At 55.5% G+C, this 11,478-nt stretch overlaps 1 protein-coding gene across 1 annotated transcript; it reads right to left on the bottom strand.

Moving 5' to 3' along the window:
- Positions 1-8,449: 8,449 nt before the first annotated feature.
- On the bottom strand, positions 8,450-10,324 carry PTF1A (pancreas associated transcription factor 1a). The gene is made up of 2 exons (XM_030322144.1): positions 9,404-10,324; positions 8,450-9,000 (listed from the first exon to the last, which is right to left on the bottom strand). The coding sequence occupies exons 1-2, from the start codon at positions 10,197-10,199 to the stop codon at positions 8,798-8,800; spliced, it is 999 nt and encodes a 332-aa protein (XP_030178004.1). The 5' UTR covers positions 10,200-10,324; the 3' UTR covers positions 8,450-8,797.
- Positions 10,325-11,478: the final 1,154 nt, after the last annotated feature.

The raw sequence follows: 11,478 nt of genomic DNA, 5'->3' as shown, positions 1-11,478 counted from the left end.
CTGAGGTCCAAAGCAGAATTTCAAATGGCACAGGGAGGCTCTCCACAGAACACTGAGGGCGCATTGGAAACGCAGGAGGCTCTTAGTCAATTTCAGGTTTACCTAAATTGCAAAAACCTCCCAAGTTCTGTCCTAATCTGTTATCTACCAGAAGCCTTTAAAAAGTTGTGTGTTTTGCAGTCTTTTCCCTTATTTGTTCCATAGTGATAAAAATGCATTCATAGTTTAACTCGCAGCTGCATTAGTCTTGCAAAAAAAAAAAAAAATCCCTGCTGAGAAATGCATATAATAGGAAAAACAGATCGGCTGGACAGCAGTGTAATTAATGCCAGAAAGGGCTGAGGCCGGTTTCATAGTTTGTCTTTTGAGGATATCAAGACGAGACCTGGTGAAAAATGACGCATGCTTTAGCATTTCAGAAAGCTGGCAACTGGCAACGCTGTTCCTTTTTTCTTTGACTTTCTGCCTCAGAACAAAGAGGTCGGCAGAACTAGCTAGGTTGTAATGAGTTCTATGTCCCTAGCACATTAAGTGCATCATGGAAACATATTGTATCGAAATAGTTTGGAGGAGAATACCGGGGATGAAAGAGAATGGGTGCTTTGATCAGCTCCCTGGGGTCCTGAGTGCCACAGACTGACTTGCAAGGAGTTATTCAGCCCCAGCTAGACACACTTACAACACCATTCAAAGAAATTTGCATATCTGTAATTTATCACATTGGTCCAGAACATTTTTGCAAGGTAAATAAAAGTTGGCTGAATAAAAAAAAATCAATCATCGCAGATATAGAAGAAACTGTGAAGCCTGTGTTTCCATTAAAAACATAAATAAATATGTCCATAAAACACGACGATTTAGAGGCTGACTTTATTTTAAAGCGTCCTTAGAGCAACAGGTTGTGTGCTCACAAAGGCAAGAGTGGCCACAGTTTTGTTTTTTTGTTTTTTTTTTGCACGTCTACTTTAGGGGAGTGTATGCGCAGCTTCCCGCTAGAAGAACAGCAGAATGTGAATGAGATGTGTGTGGCTCTAACCAGCCCGCGACACGCAGAGAAAAATTAGTACACACTTTGAGGAGATGTGAGAGATGGCTTCATCTCTTTGGCGGCTGCAAGTGCTAAGGTTAAATCTCATTTCTCCTCCTGTGGATGGCATTGCCAAGCCCTGGTTGCTGAATTCAGAAGCCCGAGAGGATGAAATGTCCTCGCACGGGTCAATAGGAAAACTTGCTCTCGAACGCCCCATGAGAACAAGTGGAAATTTTAACAGGCAGGCATTGTTCTGAGTTTTTAAACAACCCGGTTAAACAGCAAACAAGAATCTTCAACTTGACCTTGGAAAAGGCTGGTGTGCCTAGAGATCATCTATCAAACAACTCTGGATGACAATGATATATTTCTAAGTATTGTCAGATGAAAAGATTGATAAATTTGCTGCTGCAAAGAGAGAACTTTGGAAACAGGCAACAGGCAATTTAGTGCGCTGCCTCAACCGCCGCCTCTGTCCTTGCCACCCCATCCCCACCCCTCCACCCCCCGGCCTTGGGGCCAACTTGGTAGAAAAGGGCCAGTAAATCAGCACTGTAATATTTCTTAAGGGGCACGGAAAAGCTGTGAACAGTACCTCTCATATTAAACGCAATATTTCTTTGCTTTCGTGGGGAACAAAAGTCATAGCACGACGTCTTTATGGCTAATTCAGTCAAAGGCACATCTTGGTTCCCCCCGCAGAAAGGTCAGTGTCGTTGTGTTTGGTCCACCGAGGGGGTGTTTTCACACTGAAAACTGAGCCAGCTGTCCCTGTCATACCCTCGCCATTGGGGAGCGCGCACTAGCCATGGTTATTAGGCACATTCTACACCTGCAAAATATACCGATTTCCAAGACTTTTCAAGACACCCCCCTCCCCCGTTCTCATGCCCCCTCCTCCCTCGTCTACTAAACTTTGACAACACAATTCAAGCCCTGGATGAAAGCGCTGCCAGCAAGAGGAGAGCTGGGGAGGGGGCAGCTCAGCCAGCGGCTCCTGGTGTCTATTGAGCAGTCATCAAAGAAATGAGGCGTCAAGTATGTTTTCAAAAGTATGGAAAAACTTCCAAACGAGGGCTTAGAGCCATCACACATTTGCTATTGCCAACATGCTGATTTCCGAACCCTAATATTTAATTTTATGTACCAGTGTTAGGTGAGGGGTTATAGCCAGGCAGCCCTCATTTAGAACTGGCCCTTTTACAATTTTCATTTGTATTCAGCGTGTCAGGACATACATGTTTTTTTCTAAGTTGCCCCCGTGTGAGCCCACATGCCTTTTTGAAACTCCAAATGCCAACTCACTGTTGTCATCCATTTCACAGCGCCTGCCCAACTGGATCTCATAATAAAACTCCTTCCAGAAGCATCTCTTAGCTGGCCTTTATCGCCGGAACCCAACTTCAAAGGCTTGCCCTCTAAAGCTGGATCCCTAGCTGTCTGAGGGACGCTCAGTGGTCCAAACAAGAAAGGGGCTGAAGGGGACCCTGTGCAACCGCTGAAAAGAAATCGTAAAAATTAGAAAGAATTCAGAATAATTCGCCTCTAGAGTGAGAACCCCAGTTCCTCTGAGGCAGTAGTGCAAAAGTAACTGGTTTTCTCCAGGAGCACTTGAAGGCGGGGGTGGGGGACTCAAGATTCCTATCCGGCTGCAAGGTTTGAGGGGGTGGGGGTGAGGAGAAAGGAGAGGATTTAATGAGCCCGTGGTGAGTCTCTAATCCCGATCTTTGTCTAGTCCTTCCTCCCAAATTACAAAGAGCTACGTAAGAAGTCCCCAGGGTGGGCAAAGTGCAGGAGTGCCCAGGACACCTTGGGGACTCGGGACACAGTCGGAGGTGAAACACACTGCGTGCCACAGGAGGTGGGGGAGCGTTTGCCTCTCACTAGCAGGGAACCCTAAACTCTTTTCCCGGCGCCCCGGGGCCTCGGGGGAGCCCGCCACCGCCAAGCGGAAAGCCGGCGCCTTTCCAAAGCGAAGTCCGCGCAACAGGTTGTTTGGAACAGGTGCCGAAGCCCCAGGGAGGGGGTTGGCGTGAAGCCGCGGAGATAAGCCAAGGGCCAGGACCCTCCCGAGAGGCAGGTTTAGGTCCCCGGGGGGGTGGCCAAAGTAGGGGTGGGCTAGAAACCTGCATCCCGGCCACGCAGCTACAAGCGCTGGCGCCTCCGCCCAGATGCAAAACCAGCTCGCCACGGCCTGCGCCCCGGGCCAAGGGGTCCTCTGCAGGCGGCCGCCCGAGGGCTTTCCGCCCAGCCAGGGGGCGTAGTTACCCCGGGCCTCCCCAAAAGAAGCCCTGTCTCCTATCTCCTGCCCTCCTTCAGGCCGTTCGCCCCCCTCTCTGCTCGCCGCTTCCCGGAGCCCCTCTTGGAGACTTCCATGCGCAAAGACAGCAGAACTGCGGAGAGCCCGGCGCCGGGCAGCCACTTCCAGCCTCGAAGGAAGACGCACGGCACCCGAGCCCCGACTGCCCCGGGAGCAGGGGCTAGGCGGGCCTCCGGGGATACTCGTCCGACTCCACCCCGGCTCTCCGGAACCCTGGGAACTCGGAGCAGCGGGCGGGGCGCATGCGCGCCTCGGGCCGGGGACCCTCCCCAGCCCGCGGCGTTTGGGGAAAGTTTGGCGAGGTTTGCCCTGGCAGCGGCGGACGTCCCAAAGGCCGGGCCGCCCTGGGGATGCGGCCGGGAGCCCCCCGGAGTTCCGGGAGCCGGCTCGGCGGGGGCCCGACGGCTGAAAGGCGGCAGAAGGTGGGGAGAAGGAGGCCTTTTGTGTGTGGCACAGGAGAGTCACTTGCGCACAAACGCAGCAGCGCGCTCCGCCGCCGCCTCCGCCTCCGCCGCTGCACCTCCGCCTCCGAGGCGCTTCATTACAGCCCAGCCCTTCCCCCGCCTCCCCCCGGCCCCTGCCTTTGTTCGGCTTGAAAGTAATGCTGTGAATTAAAAGAAATGACAATATTTTCTATCTGCTTGAAAGTCCAAGAGAAGAGCCCTTGAGCTTGGCAAAAATCAGGCAAATCATTCATCATGCCACCCCGCACCTGTGGTCTTGGCATTGAAAACCCTCCAGACCTATTCCTATTAAACTTAATTATTCCCCCAAAGCACACAATGGTTGAAATGGAGCAGGTTGGAGTCTGTTTATTGGTGGTAAATGTTTTTCTGAAGATCTTCTGAATCTCATTGTTAGCTCGTTGTTTGAGGCTGCCCTCTTTCTTTCAGACTAGAGTAGCCTTGGACTTTTCAATTTTCAATCGTAACATCTGCTTAATCGTACGGATCAAAATATGGAGACACAAAACATATGTAATGGTTGATTTGTTAAATCCTGGTAATGAGTTATTAACAAGGGAAAACAATAGGCCAGGATGGTGAGAGCCTTATGGTAACAGAGTCACTTTATGCAACGCCTGACGTTTCCCTTCTTGATAAATGGAACTAAGGTCTGAGCGCCAGGTGATAGCAAGAAAATCAATGTCTTTAGGGGCCAGCACGGAGACTTTTTTCTATGTGAAAAATTAGGAGACATAAAATTTAATTGGCTGATCAGGAGGGGGGGAAACAGTGGTCTTAAGTTTAATTGCCAGTAGGCTTAGCAAGGGAGACAAAACAAGATTTGGGCCTGTTTGTTTGCAGCACCCCAGCCTCAAGTCCAAGTGTATCATTGAAAATGTGTTTTATTATAACACATGTCATGCTTTACAGTTCCCATATTGTGTGAAGACAATAGTTAATGGTACATTAAAGACAGGCAAACCATGCCAACACGTCTTGGAGACATTGTAAGGGCCTCTCTCTTTGCTTCTTTTAGGCAGCTGCAGCCCAGGACCCAGAAGCACAAAAAAAGAACAAGTTTGAAATACCAGGTGCATCCTAGAGAACCACGACAGGGATTGATATGTTATAGCCCAGGACATGAACCTAGCAATAAAGATATCATTTCGATTGTCTGCGGCTTCCACGGCCTGTAAAGCCCGGGAGGCCCTCAGCAGCCTGCTTTCTGGCGGCTCAGTCTCCCTCCCTGGGTTTCCCCATCTCCCTGGGCCAAATCCGAACACCTGTTGGCCAGACCCCACATCCCGTCGTGGGAATCGCTTCCTCCCAGTGGTTCCAGATCTCAAAAACGCAATTGGTTGTGGAATTATTTAGGACCATTCCCACAGGCTTGCAGAAGGCTTTGGAATGGCAGTGGGAGGGAGGGCGAGGGAAAGAGGGAGGGCGAGGGCTCTTCCCAGAGAGGTTCGCCAGGGAGTGCTCAACTGGTGTTTGTTCAACCTCGCAGCTGGTACTCGGTGCCACCGCAAAGGCCCATTAATGGAAATGGGATGAGTTTATGGATTTAAGAGGCTTCACACCCTCTCCACCGGAGGGGCGTTAATCCCACTGCTGGCTGAGGAGCAGTCCTGGGAATCCGCCACAGCCGATTTCACAGGGGTTCCAACAAGGCTCTTTGTGCGCTCCGCTCCCACCCCGGGGTGGGAGTCTTGCTGTCTCTCCCCCTACCTTTTCTGTCCTGCGGGACCTACAGGTTCCCGAATTCAACTTTTCATGAGGGCTTTCAATGAATCCATGGTGTCTCCGCCACCGGAAGGAAGACGCTCCACAAGGGGGCTCCATCCCGGAGGCCACCCAGCTGGGGATGGGGAAGTGGCTCCCCTCTCCTCCTCTTGCCTCCCCCCTCCTCCCCTCAGGAACCACCCCACCCCACCTCCTTACAGAACCTGGGATTTTCTGATGAAAAACAAAGGGAAGAAGCAGGATGCCTCAGGTTTCCAGCCTCGGGAACCAGAAAGGCCTCTTTTCATGAGGTGTAATATCTTTGAAGGCCATGATGGGAGGTCTCCAACCCTCATGCCCACCGGAAATGTAGGGGAGAGAGAGGGATGAGAAGGGGCTTTTACTGAGTAGAGCCATTGGCGCTCTGACACAAAGGCCAACCTGGGACGGAGACCGGCTGAATAGGTGGGAATTGAGGGTTTGTATTTGGCGGTAGGGGGCGAAGTGTTGGGGGAAAGGGAGGGTACCTCACCCCAACTCTCTTCTCAGAAGTCTTCTGGAAACCCTCTCCAGTCCTCTCTCCTCCTACAGTCCCTAGCAGGGCAGTCTCGACCACTGGAGAAAGATTTAGCCAGCCCGCCAGTAGAGATCAGGAAACGTACCGGGTTCTGGGTTTGCAGCCTCTTTATTATGCTAAATGGACTAAGGCCGCCAGCGAGGACTGGAAACTCTTTCCCCTGGGGGTCCCGGGCTGGGATTCAACCTGGGGCCTATGGGTGCTCAGAAGAGCAAGGCTGAGCAAAGAGTGTCCTTGGCCACCCAAGGGTTTGGCTTACTCCATTATTTTCATACGGAACTTTTTTTTTTTTTTTTAAGTTGGAAGAAACGTGTGGACTTAGAAGGACCGCTGAATACCCATCGCTCAGACTGCCCACTGGTCCTTCCAGTGCCAGGCTGTATGTACTGGCCAGAGCTGCCCCAGGCCAGAGGCCTTCCAGCCTGCCCTACCGAGTGCAGCACGGGCCTCTCTGACGCCAAAGGAGCCTCTGAAATGATACCTTTGTTCTGCTTTTACTGCCGCCGTTGTTTTTTTTTTTTTTTAAGAATTGCTACACTAGCATGAATGGATTATGAGTAAATAAAAAGAAGCTGTCAGTCTCTTTGAAGGTTGTGTTTAAAGGGACTTGCCAAGTCAGGACAGAAGAGTGACAAGATAGAGACCCTGGTGTTTTACATGCTCAGCCCGGCTTTTCCGCTTCATCTGCGCCGCACTAAAGGATGTGTTGAAGCATTGAATCCCACAAAAAAAGTGGCACGCAAAATAAAAGGTGCCACATCACAATGATTGCAGTGTTTTAACTGCGAGTGCCACACTACCCAACCCAGTTGAAACGCAGGTCTGTCTACACAGACGAAGAATGCGGTACAGTACTTAGATAACTTATCATTGAGTTGAAGTCTGCCTAACATTTGACTTTCTAATGAGTGTAATGAGATTACATGCCTGATAGAAGCATTTGTGCCAAAGCAACTTTCGTGTTTGATGGGGCTCGATTACAGGACAAAATCGAATTATTTTCTCTCGTTCCCAAATTCTGTCTCCAGTGTGAAATCTCCATCTTTTAGGGGGAGGGCCGGGAGAAGCTGCGTAGCCTGAAAGGGGTGAGAAGGTCCATGACCAAGGGCCTCCTGGGAGCTCCGCGACCCAGAATCTCCGCGTGTCTGGCCGGGCCGCGCTTCGGGGTCGGGCTCGCGGCCTCGCTTTAATTGCACTTGGACGAGGTCCATGGCACCCGCGGCGCGCGAGGAACCCCTCGGTGGGTCTGAAACTAGGTTAAAGCAATTAGCATGCTGCCGACATATTGTCCTGCGGCAGGGCCGTGGGTACGGGGGAGATTCGACGCTGTACCTTGGCTGACCAAGCCGCTGCCGGGAGGCGGAGGGGCACCTCGCCTCGGCCAGGCCTGCGCGGCGCGGGGACGGCTCAGCTGGAAGGCGCGCGCCCGCCGCGAGCGCGGGGCCTCGGGCTCAGAGCGGAGGGCGCCCGGAGAGCCTAGAAGGTGCGGGGCTGCCTCTCAGGAGACCAACCACAGCCCGGGTTTCCAGGGCTTTCCGGGGGAGCGACCCGGGCCGCGCGCCCTCGCGCCTCTCCCCGTCGCTAGGGGGCGGCCCTGCTCCCTCCTCGCGAGGCTCGCCTTCTCCCCAGGCTGCTTGCCAAGGAAGACGAGATCATTCTCTTGGAGACGAGACGAAGTCAATTTCAAAAGTAACTTTTGCGGAAGTGCCGGGGGAGCGGCCCGTCTCCTCGCCTTACCTAAAAGACCCTGGATTGTGTTGGGAGGCATCCGAGGGGGTCTCCCGACGTCGGCGTCCTGGTCTACCCCGTCTCCCTTGAAAGGAGTACTCGGGTCCACATACCTGATCCTGTAACTACAGGAGGGATGGGTCACCGGGGAGCTCACGAGCACCTCTTCCTCCCCAGCCCACGGAAGCACCATGACCCCCTCCCTCAGCCAGCCCAGAAACTAGCTTTTTGTTCCCACTGGACCCAACTCGCTCGCTTCAAGCACTACGGTGAGACAGGGCAAGGTGACCTTGGGTGAGTCAAACATCGTCTCTGAGCCCTCGCTTTCCCCTCTGAGAAATGGGAATAATAAATACGCCATGACCATTTGCCTCATAGGGTGTTTGTAGGGTAGGATAAATATAGGCCAAAGTTACTATTTAGGGCAAGGGATGCAGATAAGGGGCCCTCTCAGAGAGGTGAGGCCTAACCCTCTTACCCACTGTCAGCTAAATCTAACTGAAAGGTGGTTTCTTGCTAGATAGTTACATTTTGCATGGCTGGTTCAGTTATCTTTTACAAAGTTCATTCCTCTTTTTAAAAAGCTACCCCCCTCATGTATTAGACAAGTAACTTTTAGAAAAAAGTGTAAATAGCATTTATTAACATCGCTTAGAAATAAACCATATCTGGCAATAAATTAGCATGAAGTTGTCCGGCCAGAGTTCTTCCAACAACGCAGAGTTCTGCCAAAGGTGCTGGGGGGGGGGGGAATCACAGGCTATTGCATATTTTCAGAAAATCAGGATAAATTATATAAATTATATACTTAAAAAGAGATCGTCTATTTCATTAACTCGACAGGATAATAAATAGATAAATAACAAACAGTTGATTGCCTTTAGAAAAATGTGATTCTTAAATTACATTATTGATATTTACATGTACAATATGCACAGAGACAGAATCAGATCCTCAGGCGGGTCTGGGGCTTCTCAGGACACAAACTCAAAAGGCGGTTCGTTTTCTATGTTGTTGAAGGGAGATTTGCTGGTGAGTTTTCTGGGGTCCTCTGGGGTCCACACTTTGGCTGTTCGGATAATATTTTGTTCTTTGAGTTGCTTTTCATCAGTCCATGAGAGGGAGTGTCCTGCCAGGGGAGGGAGGCCATAATCCGGGTCGCTGGGGGAGGGGGACCCTGGGAGGTGAGAAGAGAAAACAGACCAACAGACCATGAACGTCCAACTGTATTCCCAGCGATGACCCCTCTCTGGTCCTTTAGGATCCCGTCCTGGGCGCCTCGGCCGAACGGGCGCGTCTTAGGTTTTATTACAACGACCCCGCTTCCTCCACCCCTCGAGCCCCCCAGCGCCCACTCCCCGGAATCCCCGGAGCTGCAAATCTGCCGGAGACGCACGCCCTCCCAGCCGCGGTCAAGTGGCAGAAGGACCCTGCCGAACGCCGACTCGTGCTCAAGGTCGCCGGTGCCGACGGACCCTCTAACTGTCCGTCGCTCGGCCGGTGGGTCCGTTCACCCAGCCCCTCCGGGACCTTCCCGTGCCCGTCCCCGTCTCCCCGAGCTGGGCTGCGGACGCACTTACGGGTGCCCCGATGGCAGATGATGACCTTCTGGGTCTGGCTGCCCGGGCTGTCCCCGCCCAGGCGCCCGCCGCCGCCCGGCCCCCCGCCGCCGCCCGCGCCGCCGCCGCGCAGCGGCAGGTCGGCCTGCACCAGCTCGCTGAGGAAGTTGATGTAGCCGATGGCCAGGCGCAGCGTGTCCACCTTGGAGAGGCGCTTCTCGTAGGGCAGCGTGGGGATGTGCGAGCGCAGCCCCTCGAAGGCGTCGTTGATGGACTGCATGCGCCGCCGCTCGCGCACGTTGGCCGCCTGCCGCAGCTGCTGCAGCTCGGCCTCGGAGCGCACCCGCCGCCGCCGCCGCGCCGCCGCCGCCGCCGCCGCCGCCGCCCCGCTCAGGCCGCGCAGCCGGGCCTCGGGGGACAGCACGGCCGCCCCCGCGCACGGGTAGGCCAGGCACGCGGGCGGCGAGCCGGGCGAGTAGGGGAAGCCGCCGGGGGGCGCCCCTGCGTCGCAGCAGTAGCCGCCGCCGCCGCCGCCGTCCTCCGGCTCGCCGGGGCCCCCCGAGGGCGGCGGGGCGAGCGCGTGCGGGGCCGCCGAGGGCGCGGGCTGCAGCAGCAGGCACGCCCCGTCGCGGTAGCAGTACTCGTGCAGCTGGTGGCTGAGGAACTCCACCTCCGCCTGCTCGTCCGCCAGCAGCTCATCGCCGTCCTCCAGCGGGTCCCGAGAGGACTGGTCGGTGAAGAAGTCCTCCTCGTCAAAGTAAGGAGACGGGAAGGCGTCCAGGCCCCCGGGGAAGTGCTCTAGCAGCACCGCGTCCATGCTCCGTGCCGCCGCGGGCCCGGGGCGGGGGGCGGCTGAGGTGGTTCCCGGGATGTTTGACGTTGCAGTTCTGGCTCGAGAGGCAGCCCCCTCCCTCCGGGCTGGTGCGCCAGAGGCGGTGAGCGCTGCCCGCCCGCCGCCCGCCCCCCGGCCTCCCTGGAGTGTCCGCGGCCGCTCGGCTCTGGCGGGCGCCCGCGCTGCGCCGGGGAGGGCCGTGGCCGACTTGCTGAAGCCGAGGGCCGGCACGCGAGGATTCTTATAACTACATCCACAGGCGCGTGCCAGGGACCCGCGGCGCCAGCCAATCACCGAGTGCGGGGTGCCGGCGGGAGGGGGGGCAGGGAGGCCCCGTCGGCGGCGCCGGGGCCCGGGCGGCTTCGCTCCCAGTGGGAGCTCCCGGGGCGAAGAGGGGGCGGGGCTCGCGCGGCCCGGGGGCCCTCGCGTCCCTCCCCGCCCGCTCCTCCGACGAGCGCCTGCGGGGCGCGGGCCTCCGGGGGTCCCTGCGGCCCTTGGCGCCCGCCGCTCGTCTCCCGCGCGCTGCGCGAAGCTGGGCCCTTCCGCGCGGGGGCTCGGACGCGGCGCGAGGCGTCTGCTCGCAGCCACCAAAGGTCCCATGGGTGCGCGTCGGCGGCGCAGGGTGCGGAGCGGATTGCGGGCGGAGCTCGGGGGTCCGGGGACAAACGCCGGGCTGTCCGGCGGGGTGCATTCGCCGGCCCCTTGCGCGCGCCGGCCTCCCGCCTGAGTTTCGCTGGGTCTCCTCTCATCAGCGGACTTTTCAAGGACTCCTGTAAAGTTTGCACGGTGTGTGCGGGTGGGGTGGGGAGGCGACGCCGTGCAGCTCCCACGCGTTCCAGACTCAGGCCGGAGTCCAGGGGCGCGGGCCTTCGGCCGGTCTCCCCTCCCCTCCTTTACCCCGCCTGGGAGAAATAGATGGGGACACTGGAGAGGCTGCCTTGGAGAGCGGCTCAGTGGGGCACGTTTCTGCGGAGACCCTAGGGGTTCGGAGCAGTAAAACCTGATACAAAAGGAGTCCAATGAATCCGGAGGGAGGGCATGGAAGTTAAAGGGCGAGTGTGAACCCTTTCAAAGCCTGGGTCCCTCACCTTTCTGACTGGCCACCGGGACTGTCCCTGAATGATTTTTTTTTTTTTCTTTCTCGACCTTTAAAAAAAAAAAAAAAAAAACCCAAACACAAAACCTGTGTGCTATGGCCCATGACACGCTTTATCACAGCCGCCGATGCAACTCGAATTCTTCAGTGTAAGAGTAACAAAGAAAC

The sequence above is a fragment of the Lynx canadensis genome, chromosome B4 (assembly GCF_007474595.2).
Source record: "Lynx canadensis isolate LIC74 chromosome B4, mLynCan4.pri.v2, whole genome shotgun sequence".
Classification (NCBI taxonomy): Eukaryota; Metazoa; Chordata; class Mammalia; order Carnivora; family Felidae; genus Lynx; species Lynx canadensis.
This window is presented reverse-complemented; position numbering and strand designations above follow the sequence as displayed.